At 48.8% G+C, this 17072-nt stretch overlaps 1 protein-coding gene across 5 annotated transcripts in view; it reads right to left on the reverse strand.

Moving 5' to 3' along the window:
- STAT5B (signal transducer and activator of transcription 5B) overlaps nt 1-17072 on the reverse strand; it is a 90570-nt gene that overhangs the window by 9624 nt on the left and 63874 nt on the right. For 4 of the 5 annotated variants that reach the window (XM_017950755.3, XM_003913071.3, XM_009190668.3 and 1 more), the window contains 12 exons: nt 16808-16897; nt 15389-15563; nt 11544-11674; nt 11144-11295; nt 10554-10709; nt 9969-10148; nt 9187-9274; nt 8970-9092; nt 7487-7579; nt 3134-3340; nt 1257-1351; nt 1025-1155 (listed from right to left, as the gene is read on the reverse strand). In XM_017950755.3, coding sequence (XP_017806244.1) covers nt 1025-1155; nt 1257-1351; nt 3134-3340; nt 7487-7579; nt 8970-9092; nt 9187-9274; nt 9969-10148; nt 10554-10709; nt 11144-11295; nt 11544-11674; nt 15389-15563; nt 16808-16897 — 1621 coding nt within the window. The remainder of the gene's footprint in view (nt 1-1024; nt 1156-1256; nt 1352-3133; nt 3341-7486; nt 7580-8969; nt 9093-9186; nt 9275-9968; nt 10149-10553; nt 10710-11143; nt 11296-11543; nt 11675-15388; nt 15564-16807; nt 16898-17072) is intronic. The other variant, XM_021929199.2, reaches the window with a different exon arrangement.

Here is a 17072-nt window from a genome sequence, read left to right on the forward strand (position 1 = left end):
AGTGATCATCTCGCCTCACCCTCCAGAGTAGTTGGGACTACAGGCGCACACCATGAGCACCACCATGCCCAGCTAATTAACTTATTTATTTATTTACTTAGAGACAGGGGCTTGCTATGTTGTCCAGGCTGGTCTTAAACTCATGGCCTCAAGAGATCCTCCCGACTGAGGCTCCCAAAGTGCTGGGATTACAGGCATGAGCCACCGCACCCAGCCAAAAGTTAATAAAAACTTTAATTCACAGAAAACGAACTAGCAAGCTACCCTTATTGTGAGGGTCAGAGGTGAGAACTAACATTCTTGATGCCCTGGTGCAGTGGCTCACGCCCGTAATCCCAATACTTTGGGAGGCCGAAGCAGAGGATTGTTTGAGCCCAGGAGTTCGAGACCAGCCTGGGCAACATACAAACAATTTAAAAATTAGATGGGTGTGGTGGTGCATGTGTGTGGTCCCAGCTAATCAGGAGGCTGAGGCAGGAGGATTGCTTGAGGCCAGGAGGTCGAGGCTGCAGTGAGCCATGTTTGTGCCGCTGCACTCCCGCCCAGGCAAAAGAGTGAGACCCTATTTCAAAAAAAGAAAAGAACTAACATCTTGGGTAGAATGATTGATGGCAATATCCGTATGTTAAAAGGAATATTTTTACTACTGTAAGAACTCCAAATCATCCAAGTAATTCTTCACTGAAATAAGCTTTATGCAGAGTAATACAATAAAGCAAACATTTTAAGAGGGCAGCAACTGAGATTCTGCACAGACTCTTGTATCATAGGTAGCCATGTCATGGTTTAACTTTCATGTATAACCATGTTGCCATATACTTTCATGCATAACCACATTAGTAACTGTGTTTCCCATATTAGTATTTTTCATAGGCTGCCTTATTAAAAGTATGTCATGGCTATACATTTGTGTTTCCCATAATTAGAACTGACCCCAACAAATAGTAAGTACCCACTAAATTATTTGTTAAAATAATTTTGTAACGAAAGCAGCAAACTTTGGACATAAGGGAGGGGCACTCACGAGAATCAAACTTCCAAGCAATGGTGATGCCGCCAATTTCTGAGTCACTGAATCTCAGCAGGAAGGTCCCATCTGGCTTGTTAATGAGTAGGTCATGGGCCTGTTGCTTGTTTACAAACCCCAAAATGGCCCTGGATCACCAAGGACAAAGGACAGAAGCAGAGTGTGACTTATGATGCCAGAAAGAAGACCTTCAGACTCTGTTGGTGCCTTAAGAAATAATGATTCTCACCCATCATTCCAATGAGGCTTGAGATGTTTTTTTAACACTTCCATCACACCGTCAAACCACTGCCAGAAAGTGTAATTCCGTCCTGGTAAATTCTCCTGGTTGGAGATACAACAGTAAACACAAGAAAACAAGAGTAACACTTGGAATATTATACATATATTTAATTGGAAAAATTAAATGGGGAACAAACATCTACCCTTGTCAGAAGTGTACAAACATCCCCACCTACCTGAGTTTTACCTAATGGTCCCATGGAGAAGAAAAGAGGCAAGAAGGGGAAAATACCACACTGCAGTTACCAGCACCCAGTGGGGTCCTGCTACAGACACTTTTACCTGGGGCTGGGCTGACCCGTCCCTTGCTAGTTTTGATGTGTGGTCTGTGACCAGCAGCATCAGTGTCACCTGGGAGCTTCTGAGAAATGCACATTGTTAGGCTCCAAATTAAAGACATTTAAAATACCTTGGGGGTGGGGGCGGGCAGGAAAAGAAACAAAAGTTAAATTAAAATCAAAGTGACGCTGGGCGTGGTGGCTCATGCATGTAATCCCAGCACTTTGGGAGGCCGAGGTAGGCAGATCACTTGAGGTCAGGAGTTTTGAGACCAGCCTGGCCAACATAGTGAAACCCTGTCTCTACTAAAAACACAAAAATTAGCTGGACATGGTGGCGGGTGCCTGTAATCCTAGCTACTCAGGAGGCTGAGGCAGAATTGCTTGAATCTGGGAGACGGAGGTTGCAGTGAGCCGAGACCGCACCACTGCACTCCTTGTGACAGAGCGAGACACCATCTCAAAAATAAATAAATAAACAAAAATAAATAGGGTGGGTGCAGTGGCTCATGCCTGTAATCCCAGCACTTTGGGAGGCTGAGGCAGGCAGATCACCTGAGGTCAGGAGTTCGAGACCAGCCTGATCAACATGGAGAAACCCCGTCTCTACTAAAAATACAAAATTAGCTGTGTGTGGTGGCGCATGCCTGTAATCCCAGCTACTTGGGAGGCTGAGGCAGGAGAATCACTTGAACCCAGGAGGCAGAGGCTGTGGTGAGCCGAGATTGTGCCATTGTAGTCCAGCCTGGGCAACAAGAGTGAAACTCTGTCTCAAAAATAAATAAATAAATAAAAATAAAATCAAAGTAACATCTGAATTAGCAGATGCTAGAGGAGAAGTTTCTTTCATCAGCATCCCTTTGCGTGGGCTGAGGGTCCCATAGGAGCCTGATCTGGCATTATACATGGGGAACACAAAAGAGTGAAGGGGAGAGAGGCCCGGAGTTCGCATCCCCTCAAAAGCTTTGCTTCTCATGAGCTATGTTAACGTCTGTTTTGCTCTATTTCCTTTACAAAGGAAGAAAATGCGGCCGGGCGTGGTGGCTCAAGCCTGTAATCCCAGCACTTTGGGAGGCCAAGGCGGGTGGATCACGAGGTCAGGAGATCGAGACTATCCTGGCTAACATGGTGAAACCCCGTCTCTACTAAAAATACAAAAAACTAGCCGGGCGTGGTGGCGGGCGCCTGTAGTCTCAGTTACTTGGGAGGCTGAGGCGGGAGAATGGCGTGAACCCGGGAGGTGGAGCTTGCAGTGAGCCGAGATCACGCCACTGCACTCCAGCCTGGGAGACACAGCGAGACTCCGTCTCAAAAAAACAAAAAAAAAAACAAAAAAAAAAAAACAAAGGAAGAAAATGCGTTAACTGTAGACGTTTTCTACATGTGACCTGGGTAACTCTCAAGTTGTCCATCTAGTCAGAAGCTTCTAATACTTTTGGTACATTTTATTACAGACATGAAGAATAAGGGCCCAGGGCAGGGAGACTCCTGAGAATGTCTAGTTGGGAGGGACAGATCTAACAGCTGCTGGTGGCCGGGCCCCTACCCTGTTGAACTGGGACCAGGACACGGACAGGCCGCTGTAGTCCTCCAGGTGGCTGCTGCTGTTGTTGAACAGTTTCTGCGCCAGGAACACAAGGTTCTCCTTGGTCAGGCCCCGGTTGCTCTGCACTTCGGCCTTGAATTTCATGTTGAGCGCCTCACACAGCTGTGGCCACAGCACTTTGTCAGGCACGGCAAATGGCACCCTGCCCTGAGAGGGAGAGAGGCCAGAATCTGATGAGAAAACAGTTGCATGATTTATTCCCTCAAGCCACAAAAGAAAAACACTGATGGCTGGGAGTGGTTACAAACATTTGTCTTGCAGGGCCTGAGGATAAATTTGGACTCTGCCGGGGTACATAGTTCTGTGAAATTCAGAAGGTTCCGTTTCACCTTCTTTACACACAACTAGAAGGTAACCCATGCTATCCATGTTGTTTTGTAAATGAGCTGCTGAACTAACAGTCAAATCCTTTGTTCTAACAGCCACAAACCAAAACATAACCAAGGTCCGGCTTTTAGACTGTAAACACCTTGGGAATTTAGAAATCTGAAAGACTGGTTCTCTAGGTACAAACAGAGAGAGTATGTGCATATGTGTGTACACATGTCGGCATGTGTGTACACAAGTGGAATCCTTGCCCTCAACTCCTTCTGCCAAGAACTCTAGCTCAAAGTAAAACAACTTGGTATGGAAGAGTGGAAATTTTGAGTTGGATGGATTTATTGAGAAATAGGTTAGAACATTAACTTTTAATAAACTGCTTTTCAACCCGTTCGACCACAGTATTCCATTTTATTTTGTTATAAACCTTTTTTTCAATAGGTCATTTTCACATTATTTAAAATTCAAAAAGCATAGATGGCTATACAGTGAAGTCACTCCCTATCCCTGTCCCCCAGCAACCCAGTTCTTTTCTTTAAAGGCAGCTAACACAGTTTCTTGTGTATCCCACCAAAGATATTCTATGCATGCCAGCGATGACATATACTTTTTCCTTTTCTTCATAAATGGTAGCACAAAATCCACATGTTCTGCATTTTCCTCTTTTCACTTAATCCTCTATCTGGGAGACCTCATATCAGCACATAAAGAAATTTCACCAGACCCCCATAGATGGGCATCAGTGTTATAGCCTCATCTTTAGCTATTAACTAACAATGATGCAATGTTCTTATGTTATTTGACCCATAGGACACATAGGCAAATACATCTGAGGAATCAATTTCCACAAGTATTTTATTTTATTTTTTAGGTAAGATCTCGCTCTGTCATCCAGGCTGGAGTGCAGTGGCCCAATCTTGGCTCATTGCAACCTCTGCCTCCCCGGCTCAAGCAATTTTCCTACTTCAGCCTCCCCAACAGCTGGGACTACAGGCGTGTACCACCATGCCTGGCTAATTTTTGTGTTTTTTGTAGAGACAGGGTTTTGCCATGTTGACAAGGCTGGCCTCGAATTCCTGGGTTCAAGAGATCCACTTGCCTTGGCCTCCCAAACTGCTGGGATTGCAGGCATAAACCACTATGCCTGGCCACAAGTCTTTATTTTTTATTTTTTAGTTTTTTGAGATGGAGTCTCACTGTGTTGCCCAGGCTGGAGTGCAGTGGCACCATCTCGGGTCACTACAACCTCTACCTCCCGGGTTCAAGCGATTCTCCTGCCTCAGCCTCCCGAGTAGGTGAGATTACAGGCACGCATCACCATGCCCAGATAATTTTTGTATTTTTAGTAGAGATGAGAGTCTCACCATGTTGGCCAAGCTAGTCTCAAATTCCTGACCTCAAATGATCCACCCGCCTTGGCCTCCCAAAGTGCTGGGATTACAGGTGTGAGCCACCGTGCCCAGCTGCAAGTCTTTATTTTAACATAACATAAGGTCAGCTGGGTGCAGTGGCTCACGCCTGTAATCCCGGCACTTTGAGAGGCTGAGGTGGGTGGATCACTTGAGGTCAAGAATTCAAGACCAGCCTGGCCAACATGGTGAGACCTGGGCTCTATTGAAAACATAAAACTAACTGGGCGTGGTGGCATGCACCTGTAATCCCAGCTTCTCAGGAGGCTGAGGCAGGAGAGTCGCTTGAACCCAGAAGGCAGAAGCTGCAGTGAGCTGAGATAATGCCACTGTACTCCAGCCTGGGTGACAGAGCAAGACTCCGTCTCAAAAAATTAAAAAAAAAAAAATAGGGCCGGGCGCGGTGGCTCAAGCCTGTAATCCCAGCACTTTGGGAGGCCGAGACGGGTGGATCACGAGGTCAGGAGATCGAGACCATCCTGGCTAACACGGTGAAACACCGTCTCTACTAAAAATACAAAAAACTAGCCGGGCGAGGTGGCGGGCGCCTGTAGTCCCAGCTACTCGGGAGGCTGAGGCAGGAGAATGGCGTGAACCCGGGAGGCAGAGCTTGCAGTGAGCTGAGATCCAGCCACTGCACTCCAGCCTGGGCGACAGAGCGAGACTCCGTCTCAAAAAAAAAAAAAAAAAAAAAAAAAAAATAGCATAAGATGTAAGTAGTCATTAACATAATTGAGAATGTCAAAAATGTTTATTTATTTAGACAGGATACTTCAGTAATTACATGGTGCAGGAGATGCCAAAGGTACACAGGGAGTGAGATCTGTGGACAGGCAGGGAAGGAAATGAGAGATGTAACAATCTTATCCAGTAGGCTTATTAGGACAAGAGGCAGACAGATAGTTTCAAACAGGAGCTTCTAATTCAGAGTCTGTAAGTGAAGCATGGTAGAATATCTTTTAAAAATCTCACCTTTGCAGTGAAATACTTTTTCTCTAAAGAGGACTGTTGGAAACGTTAAGCCTCTCCACATGAGCCAGAAGGTTCTATTTCACCTTCTTTACACACAACTGGAAGGTACCCCATGCTATCCATGCTGTTTTGTAAACGAGCTGCTGAACTAACAGTCAAATCCTATATTCTAACGGCCACAAAACAAAACATAATCAAGGTTTGTTGGATATACTTAGAGAAGGACATACTCTTATGTCCCAAATGATAACCCTTTTATCATGCTTTTACGGGCTAATCTCTACTGGAAACATGTAACAAATGACTTTTGTCTACTAAAAAATTTTTTTTCTTTGAGACAGGGTGTTGCTTTGTCACCCAGGCTGGAGTACAGTGGCGCAATCTTGGCTCACTGCAGCCTAGACCTCCTGGGCTCAAGATCCTCCTGGCCTCAGCCCCCAAGTAGCTGGGACGCCAGGCTGGTGTACCATGCCCGGGTAATTTTTTGGTATTTTTTGTAGAGACCGGATTTTGCCATGTTGCCTAGGCTAGTCTGGAGCTCAAGGGATCTGCCCGCCTTGGCCTCCTGGAGTGCTAGGATTACAGGCGTGAGCCACTGCACCCAGCCTATGAGATCTTTAAAATGCTCATCGAGCAGCAGGCTAGTGGGATTCAGATAACACTTGGGGGCATAAATCCACCAAATTATATCTTCCTTGATACAAAGCATCTCATTCTTCATGAGACCTGGAATGAATCACAGAAACTAAAATTTGGAAAAGACATTTAATAGCATCTTCATTTATTGAAAGGAAGAGGATATGAAGCAACTTCTATGCTAAAGTAAGCCTCTCGAGAGATCTAACCTCTGGACTGAACCTGGGAGTCCCAAATCCCATTCATAGTTTCACCCAAGGATTCAAAATAATATTGACTGGGTACTGACTGTGTGGCAAGCATTTTCTATGTTATCTAATTTAATCTTCCTAACAGTGCTGTGGAGCAACAGTATCCCTGTGCTGCAGACACCTGCTGGAAGCTCAGGCTCAGAGAGGTAAAGTGAACTGCCCGTGTGTTCATGGAGTGAGGAAATGGTGGAGTCTCAGTTCAAACCCTGGCCCGACGTCAAGCCCATGTTCTTTCCACTTTCCACATTCTTTCTATTCTGCCTCCCACTAAAGAAAACAGCGTCTTTTTTCCTATCCTTTTTTTTTTTTTTTTTTGGTTGTTTAATTGAGATGGAGTCTTGCTCTGTCACCCAGGCTGGAGTACAGTGGTGTGATCTTGGTTCACTGAAATCTCTGCTGCTCGGGTTCAAGTGATTCTTGTGCCTCAGCCTCCCAAGTAGCTGGGATTACAGGTGTGTGCCATGATGCCCAGCTAATTTTTTGGTATTTTTTAATAGAAATAGGGTTTTGCCATGTCGGCCAGGCTGGTCTCGAACTCCTGATCTCAGGTGATCCACCCGCCTCGGCCTCCCAAAGTGCTGGGATTACAGGTGTGAGTCACTGTGCCCGGCCTTTTCCTGTGCTTTTTAAAGGGATAATACGTGAATGAGATTCATGACACTGGCATTGATTTGGGGACCCACATGCCCGAGGAATCCACTCACAGGCTCTGCAAAAGCATTGTCCCAGAGAACGGTGGCCGTTGCATTGTTGTCCTGGCTGCCATGAACGATCACCACCACTGGCAGGGACAGGGTCTAAAAAGACACAAGAGAAGGCTGAGCGCCCACGAGCCTCAAGTTCTTCTCCTTCCCTGCTTTTTTTTTTTCTTATTATTACAACGCTTTTATTTTCCAAGTTTCAGTTAATGTTCCCCTCACACACAGAATCTAAATGGCCCCAGGAATAATATGACTTTTCACACTGGCACAATCTTAGAAATTTTAAATATTTTACAAGCAATGTTGCTTAGGTATTTCTGAAGGATAAAGTTTCTCAAAGTTACATGGAGAACAGGAGAGAGAAAAGAGACTATTGGAGACATTTCTGGGAAAAAATACAAATAACAAATTTAAAACTTACCATAATTTTTACTCAAATTCATCCCGAGTAATGCTTCTCATAATCCATTTTGTAGTCTCTCTCTCCAGCTAGTTCAGTTCATTATTGTTTGTTCATGTTTTATTTTTTATTTTTATTTTTATTTTTTTGAGACGGAGTCTTGCTCTGTCACCCAGGTTGGAGTGCAATGGCGCAGTCTAGGCTCACTGCAACCTCTGCTTCCCAGGTTCAAGTGATTCTCCTGCCTCAGCCTCCACAGTAGCTAGGATTACAGGCACATACCACCACACCCAGCTATTTTTGTATTTTTTGTAGAGACGGGGTTTCACCATGTTGGCCAGGCTGGTCTCAAACCCCTGACCTCGTGATCCACCCGCCTCAGCCTCCCAAAGTGCAGGGATTACAGGTTTGAGCCACCATGCCTGGCCTATTTTTTATTTTATTTATTTATTTATTTATTTATTTATTTTTGTCGAGATGGGGTCTCACTATGTTGCCTAGGCTGGTCTGGAATTCCTGAACTCAAGCAAAACTCCTGCCTTGGCCTCCCAAAGTGTTAGGATTACAGATGTGAGCCACTGCACTGGGCCTTGTTTGTTCGTGTCTTTTTTTTTTTTTTTTTTAAAGACAGGGTCTCACTCTTTTGCCCAGGCTGGAGTGCAGTGGCACAATCTCGGTTCATTGCAACCTCAGCCTCCCAGGTTCAAGTGATTCTCCTGAGTAGCTGGGATTACAGGCATGTGCCACCAAGCCTGGCTAATTTTTGTACTGTTTAGTAGAGATGGGGTTTCACTGTGTTAGCCAGGCTGGTCTTGAACTCCTGACCTCAAGTGACCTGCCTGCCTCAGCCTTCCAAAGTGCTGGGATTACAGGCATGAGCCACTGTGCTCAGGCTTTGTTCATATCTTAAGAGAATCTAAGTGATACAGTTCTCAGGGTGAGGTCGGTCTGTTTTCAGTTTACCAGTAGTCAAAAAGAAGATGCTATGTGATTAAAAAAAATTATTTTGTAACATAAAGTACACCACATACACACACGCGCGCGCACGCGCGCACATGCACACGCAGAGCTTAGGGAAGGCTTTACCTTGACTTGAAAAACCAGCTCATTTCCACCAACACTGAACTGGGATTCAAACAGGATTGTAAATTTTTCTTCTGTCACTGACTCTGCCCCACGACGGTCTGATCTCTTAATTCGTTTCAGGGACTGCAAAGGAGAAATACAAGATGAAACATCAGATGAAAGTTGTTCTCCTCAAAGAACAGGGAAAAATTCATTCTTCCTCTTCTTCCACCCTCACCATATTCCTGAAGTGGGCACTAAGAGTGCCTGTGGCTTGGTGGTACTCCATGACACAGCAGTTGTTCAAGATCTCGCCACTGTAATCACTGCAAATCAGAGAGAGACCAGCTCCAAACCCATGCCAGGGTCTCAGGCCATGCGGAGTCAATAATATAATTTGGGGTAGCAGGAAATAGAGAAGTTTGCTAAAAATGTACGTCATTTAGAGGAAATGTTAGCTACATAACATATACATGTAAGGTTCTCGGACGTATCTCTACAAAATGAAACAAGATCAAACTATCTTTACAGAAAACAGTTCCTAGGAGAACTTTTCTTTTCTTTTTTCTTTTTCTTTTTTTTTTTTTTTTGAGACAGAGTTTTGCTCTTGTTTCCCAGGCTGGAGTACAATGGTGTGATCTCAGCTCACTGCAATCTCTGCCTCCCAGGTTCAAGGGATTCTCCTGCCTCAGTCTCTCGAGTAGCTGGGACTACAGGCGCCCACCACCATGCCCGACTAATTTTTTGTATTTTTAGTAGAGATGGGGTTTCACCATGTTGGTCAGGCTGGTCTTGAACTCCTGACCTCAGGTGATCAGTCTGCCTCAGCCTCCTAAAGTGCTGGGATTACAGGCGTGAGCCACTGCGCCAGACCCAAGAACTTCCTTATATTCCTTTGCTGATGCCCAGAAGAGGCCAGAAGGGCAAACAGGAATCTGACACAGGAGGCAGAATTCTTTTTTTTCCTGTTGCCAGGACACGAGACAAGTAGCAGGGAATGAGAAGAAGCTGCACAATTACTTGCGCGTGTTCTCGTTCTTGAGCAGAGACTTGGCCTGCTGCTCACTGATGATGGTGGCCTTCACCTGGGGCGGGTTCATGTGCACGTTCAGCTTCCCGCCCACCAGCAGGCGCACGGTGGCTGCAAACTTGGTCTGGGTCTTCAGGACCTGAGGAGGCTGCTTCTCAATGATGAATGTGCTGCAGGGGACACAGGGACAGACGTACGATGAGGGGTTGGCACAGGGGAAAGGGCTCTCAGTCCTCCTGTGGTGGGGGTGGGTCTGCCTCCCGCGGGGCTCAGGAGGTGAAAAGCACGGGCACAGCCTCTGTTCCTGGGGAAGCCATGAGAGTCCAGGGAAAGGATGGAGAGGGGAGTAAGATAACACAGCAGCTGGCATGGGCTGCGGCCCAAGGGCATCTCTTGCAGTGTCCACAGGAGAAACTGGGCAAGGGCGGCACCCAGCAGCCACAGCAACTGGAGACGGAGTGGGGAGGGATGAGAGGCACAAAGCGAATCTGCTGGTCTGGAAGGCACCTGCGGCCCCCCACACGCAGTCTGGAGCTGCCCCAAGCTCCTGGGCATGGCCAACAGGCAGCAGTCACCTGGTCACCAGGGCTGAGATGATGTCCGTGATGGTGGCGTTGACCTCAGCCAGCATCTCCTCCACTGGGCCAGGGATGGGCAGCTGCTGGCAGAGGTGCTCAGCCCTGCGGATCTGCTGCCGGTTCTGCCAGATGATCTCGGCCAACTTCTCACACCTGCACGGGAGCCCCAAGGCCAACAGGAGGACAATGGCTTCTCCGCACAGACGCCAGGCCCCAAGACACAGCTCCCCCTCCTGCAGGAAGGCTCTGTGCTTTCACCACACCTCCCACCCATGGGAAGAGCAGAGCTCTCTGCCTCCCAGAATTAGAAATGTACACAGGAGGGGCGACCCTGTCTAGGCCCAAACAGCCCGAGCATCACCCCACACCCCCGAGCTCTCTCCCACCCCCAGGACAGCAGCCCCCTTCCTGGGGGAGGTGCACAGGATGGGGGACCAAAGTCTGATTCAGGAACCAGGCCCCCTGGAGAAACAAGAGCTGTCCCAGGATGGAGGGGGCCTGCTGCAGGAGCCAGCACAGGAGGCAGAAGCAGCCAGGGTCCCCACCAGCCCCTCCTGCCCTGCCCTCTGGCCACCCCACACCATTACCAGGACTGTAGCACGTCCAGGCTGCCCTCGGGGGGCCCGCCGTTCCCGGCCAGCTGCTGCCGCCGCTTCCACTGGATCAGCTCGTCATCTAGGATGATGGTCTGCTGCTTCCGCAGCAGCTGCAGGGTCTTCTGGTGCTTCTCGGCCAGCTCCTAAGGGAAGGGAGGAGAGCAGCCCCTTCTGGGCTCCCAGAGAACACTGCGGGGCCTCACTGGGAAATGGCAGAGCAGGGCCCAGGCCATTTCCTCTCCCCAAGCTGCTCTGCCTTGCATGGCTCCCAGAAAAATATGCCTCCTGCCCTCCCAGGTTCTGCTCTCATCCGGGCCCCAGCCCTCCCTCAGGTCCCCAGAGACTGACTTCATGGCACCCACGCCCAGGAGAAGACCAGGACCCCACTCACCACGCGGTACTGCTGCAGCGTCTGTGCCTCGCGCTGCAGCCACGCCTCCAGGGACACCTGCTTCTGCTGGAGGGCTGTCTCCCGGCTCAGACGCTCCTGGGGGCTCAGCTGGGCCAGCGGGCCAAACTGAGCTAGAGGAAGGGATAGGAAACTATGACCGTCACCTCCCAGTGTCCAACAGGAGGCCCAGGGAAGCGCACTCACCCGTTCTGGAGCGAGACTCTCCCAGGCTCAGATACTGCATCAAGGGCAAGTCAGGGTTCCTGACAGACAGCGGGGGCAAGATGAATGGGCGCCTCAGGAGGTGCCTCTGGGCCCTGCTCGCCGGCCTCCTGACTCTGAGCGTCCCCTCTGGGGGTACCCAGGTGCTGGGGCAGCTGGGGAAGAGGCCCGCCTGTCTGCTGCCCACCTGCAGCACAGAGCTGCCAGCCCTCTTCTCACAGCCCGGCATTGGTCTAGGCTGTCTGGGGTGCAAGTGTGCCCATGCCCAGGGTGAACCTGGGCAAATCACTTTCCTTTCTGTGCCTTGGCTTCTCCACATGTAAAACAGGAGATTCTTGGCACCTGCCTCAGTGGGGCGCTTGAAGATTAAATACATGAGGACATGGAAGATGCCAGAAAGCTTCCTGGCATGGGTGAGCTCTGTGTGAGGTTCGTCCTTCTTGGTTAATGGGGAACAGGACAGAGAGAAGAGGTGACAAGATAAGCAGTTGCTCGGCCCCATCCCTCCCGCAGCAAGGCCTCCTCAGGGGCCCCCGGCCCCGGCAGCTCTGTCTCGTCCCTGAGCACAGCAGTCCGTCCTCAGGAGAGGATGAGATTCTCGAGGGGCCGGAAGGGGCCCAGCATGTTTGTCCAGGTTGGCTCACTGTTAGCCCAGCCGACCAACCAGGGGAGACAGACAGACAGACAGCAGAGGAGAGCATGTCCAGGGCCACTGGGGATGCAGAGCCACCAAGATTCTCTCAGGAAAGGGAGGCCGGAGGGAGGTGGCTTTTCTCCACACCATCTGTGAGGAGTCATTGATGGTGGGGCAGGGAGTAAGTCAGGCCTCACTACCTTTTAAAAATTACTATGAAATAGGTAAGACACAGGGAACATGGAACACAGGAGCACCTGTGTATCAATAACCCAGCCTAGGCCGGGCGCAGTGGCTCGCGCCTGTAATCCCAGCACTTTGGGAGGCCAAGGCGGGAGGATCACGAGGTCAGAAGATGGAGACCACCTTGGCTAACACGGTGAAACCCCGTCTCTACTAAAAATACAAAAAATTAGCCGGGTGTGCTGGCGGGCGCCAGTAGTCCCAGCTACTCGGGAGGCTGTGGCAGGAGAATGGCGTGAACCCAGGAGGCGGAGCTTGCAGTGAGCCGAGATTGCGCCTCTGCACTCCAGTCTGGGTGACAGAGCGAGACTCCGTCCCCCCTCCCAAAAAAAAAAAAAAAAAAAATAACCCAGCCTAAGAAACTAGACATGTCCACAGTTACAGCCACCACTAGCAGACCCACCCCACCCTCCCAACAACAGCCCCTCTCCACCACACTGGGACTATTAATCCCTTCCCATTTCCTTCTCAACAGCCCAGCATCCTTGCTTGAGCTGAGTCAGAAGATGCGCGCATCAGCATGTCTCAGTACTCCTGGCTGGCCCCTGAGGGTCATGTCACCCTGACCCCAGCCCTGCCCCATGGGATGCACAAGCTGGGACAGACAAAAGCAATTCTATGTAGCCAGGAACAGCCCAGAGCTAGAACTCAGAAATATGGCTCCAATATCACTGCAGGTATCAAGCAGGAAGAGGATCATCCAGGCACGGACGGATCCGAGGTGTCTGCATGGCTACCACGGGAATCCTGCCCAGCCACAGGGAGGGTGGTGGTGATCCCAACACCTGGGCCCAGCCTTCCTATGCAAGGGGCCCAATTAGGTCTCTCCTGGAAATTTGCAGAAGCTTTTGGGAAGGAGACCAGGGATACAGGAAGCAATTTCCCTACTCCTCTGGAGGTAGCTGAGCCTTCCCTGGCAAAAGCGGATCAACAGTCTTGTGTTTCTGCTGAGTGAACTTGACAAATGGGACTGAGAAGACACTGCATGATGGATCCAAACCTAATCCACCACCACACACAGGAAACAGAAAAGTCAGGCACGGGATCAGAAATACTGTCGACAGTCTAAGGACTTGGGTAGGAATAACAGCCCCAAATCTTCTGTTTCCATTCTCAGAAGGAGCTGCCCTTCTTCTGGGGCCAGTCTAGGATGGGTTCAGATAAAAGGAAGACATGCTAGAATCATCCTTTCAACCTTTACTCAATAACTCTTATGTTTCAGGCATTGTGCTGGCCTCAGGGTACACAGATAAAAGATATAGTCCCTTCTTCAAGATTTATGTTCCAGTGGAGAAGAGAAAGAGTAAATAAATAATATCACTATAGACATAAGATGGAACCTACATACATGGAATTAGAGGAGCATGTGCTATGTGTGTGTGTGTGCTGTGTGTCTGTGTGCGTGGTGTGTGTGTGTGTGCTATGTGTGGTGAGTGTGTGTGTATGCTGTGTGTCTGTGGAGTGTGAGTGTGCTCTGTGTGTGTGTGGTGTGTGTGTGCTGTGTGTCTGTGTATGGGGTGTGTGTGTGCTGTGTGTGTCTGTGTGTGTGGTATGTGGTGTGTGTGTGTGTTTGGAGGGGCTGGGTGGTTGAGCCAAAGCTTCTCTGAGACTGAGCTGGGCATGGAAGCATAGAGAGGAAACTATTAAAGCTCAAACTGCCAAATTGCTACAGGGTCAAGAGGGGGCGCTGGTGGGGCTCCACAGCCTCACCACAAACTGAAGCTCTTTGTGCTCTAAGTACTAAGCAGGATTTATACCAGGCTAAGGGAGCTTTGTCCATAAGGGCTACCTAAGGAGCGTTAAGTGTACTCTGCTCCAGGAAGACCTTTGTGAATAACTGCACAGAACATTAGAAATCAGTTACTACAAATACGGGTCCTTAGTACTTACACGTCCCTGCTTAGAAAGGTTTCTTTTCCTCCTTAGAGATAGGGTCTTACTATGTTGCTTAAGCTAGTCTGAAACTACTGGCCTCAAGTGATCCTCCTGCCTTGGCCTCCCAAAGCACCAGGATTGCAGGTGTGCAAAACCACTCCCAGCTTATAATTTTTTTTTTTTTTTTTTTTTGAGACAGAGTTCTGCTCTTTTTACCCAGGCTGGAGTGCAATGGTGATATCGTCACTCACTGCAACCTCCGCCTCCCAGGTTCAAGGGATTCTCGTGCCTCAGCCTCCCAAGTAGCTGGGATTACATGCATGCACCACCATGCCCAGCTAATTTTGTATTTTTAGTAGAGATGGGGTTTCACCATGTTGGCCAGGCTGGTCTCGAACTCCTGACCTCAGGTGATCCACCCGCCTCACCCTCCCAAAGTGCTGGGATTACAGACGTGAACCACTGTGCCCAGCCAGAAAATTTTTTAAACATGTAATTATATAATTTATATTTATCATTTCAGTAACGCTCAACTTATAATATGCCTACTATATACAAAAGTATTGCCTGCTAGTGTTTATTTAGACTGTGAGCTCCTTCTCAAAAGAGGAAATGTCTTCTGTGGCAGCTCAGAAGCTTCCTGGATGTGGGGACCTGAGTGAGACACGCACTCAAGGGCAGGCGCCCTGCCATCTCCCCTTCCTACATCTCATCCTCTCAGTACTGTCTTCAATGCAAATAAATCCCTGCTACTCAGAGAAAGGTTGCTGCCTCCGAATGGAAAATGGGCTTTCTCCCAACCCCACTGGAGCTGCTTTCCAGTCCCCATGCCCACCCTCAGGATGCACACTGTGCCTCCACTGCGCCTCACCTTGGATCCTCAGGCTCTCCTGGTACTGGATGATGAAGTACTCCTGAGTCTGCTGCAGCTTCTTCAGCTCATTCTCTGTGTCCTGCGTGACCAGTCGCAGCTCCTCAAATGTCTGGTTGATCTGGAGGTGTTTCTGGGACATGGCGTCAGCAAGGCTTCCAGCTGGAGAACTACCCTGGGAACAGATGGGGGGCAGTGCAAGGTGGTGGGAATGGGAGGAAGCCTGAGGCCTTAATCCCCAGGAAAAGCCTATGCCAGATCCTGCAACTGGGCTAAGACCCCAAAAGGTAAATTTTGAGTCGGGAGGAATAGCAAACGTCATCTGTGAGACACAGGGTGGAGTGGGAAAAGTGAGAAACAGGGGAGCGGACAGATCACGGTTCAGATCACAAAGCATGGGAGAAGCTTCCATTTCAGATCTGACCTCCACCAGAGTATCCTAAACGGGGTCCATTGAATTACCTTTGGAGAGACTAGAACATAACCTGTTCCAGTGTCACGTGGGTTTTCCTACTAATGAGGAGGTGGAGTGATTCCTCTTCCACTCATTGACCCAATGCAAGGACAGCATTAAGCATTAAGGAAGCCATGGGGAGCAGGGCCGTGTGAATACACATCATCTGTGTCCTCACTCAAGATATTCTCATGATGGAATCATTTGCTTCCACCATGGAAGAGGCCAGACCTCTCACAGGCATCCTGGAGACCCCAGGATGAAGTGATGGGGTGGGCATAAACAAGGTCTCTGTGGACCCAGCCCTGTAAGTGACCTGGTCAGACCACTCCTTCCACACCTGATTCAGGGCTAGGGAAAAGTCTTTCCTAAGTATTCTCACCTGAATATGAAGACGCCTTTACTAAAAAATTACTCAGTTGAGGTTAAATTACTTTGCACTTGTTCATATTGTTTTGTGGTTGCAATCTCATCAAGGTTATAAATCAGTTAAGATCAAAGACCATATCTTCTATTTCTTTTCTTTTTCTCTTTTTTTTGAGACACGGTCTCATTCCATCACCCATGAGTGCAGGGGTGTGATCATGGCTCACTGCAGCCTTTATCCCCTGGGCTCAAGGGATCTTCCCATTCAGCTTTCCGAACAGTCAGGACTACAGGCATGTACCACCGTGCCCAGCTAATTTTTTTTTTTTTTTTTGTATTTTTGGTAGAGACAAGGTTTCACTATGTTACCCAGGGTGCTCTTGAACTCCTGGGCTCACGCAATCTGCCTGCCTCAGCCTGCCAAAGTGCTGGGCTGCAGTCAGTCACATCTCCTATTTCTTTTGTGCCCCTTAGGACGATGCTCTCTTTAAAGAGACACCAGTAGTGCACCCTGAGTCACCTTGACAAAGGTGGGTCTAGAGGGAGGTGGGTAAGAAGAGACTTCCCGACTGCCCTCCCCACACATATGGGACACTCACATTGTTGGCTTCTCGGACCAATCTCTGCTCATTGTACAATATATGGCGGATGCAGCGGACCAGCTCCATGGGGCAGCGGTCATACGTGTTCTGAAAGAATCCAACAGCAGACATCAATTTGTGCCATTCCATACTATGGGCCCTAACCATGCCTCAGGATGGGGAGCCTCCTGAGGGACCTCGTGAATCACAGGAGACACTGTTCCTCCAACACCAACAGGAATAAGAAGGCACATCATGGAAACCCAATTACAGTGAAAAGGTA

The sequence above is a fragment of the Papio anubis genome, chromosome 17, assembly GCF_008728515.1.
Source record: "Papio anubis isolate 15944 chromosome 17, Panubis1.0, whole genome shotgun sequence".
NCBI classification, from domain to species: Eukaryota; Metazoa; Chordata; class Mammalia; order Primates; family Cercopithecidae; genus Papio; species Papio anubis.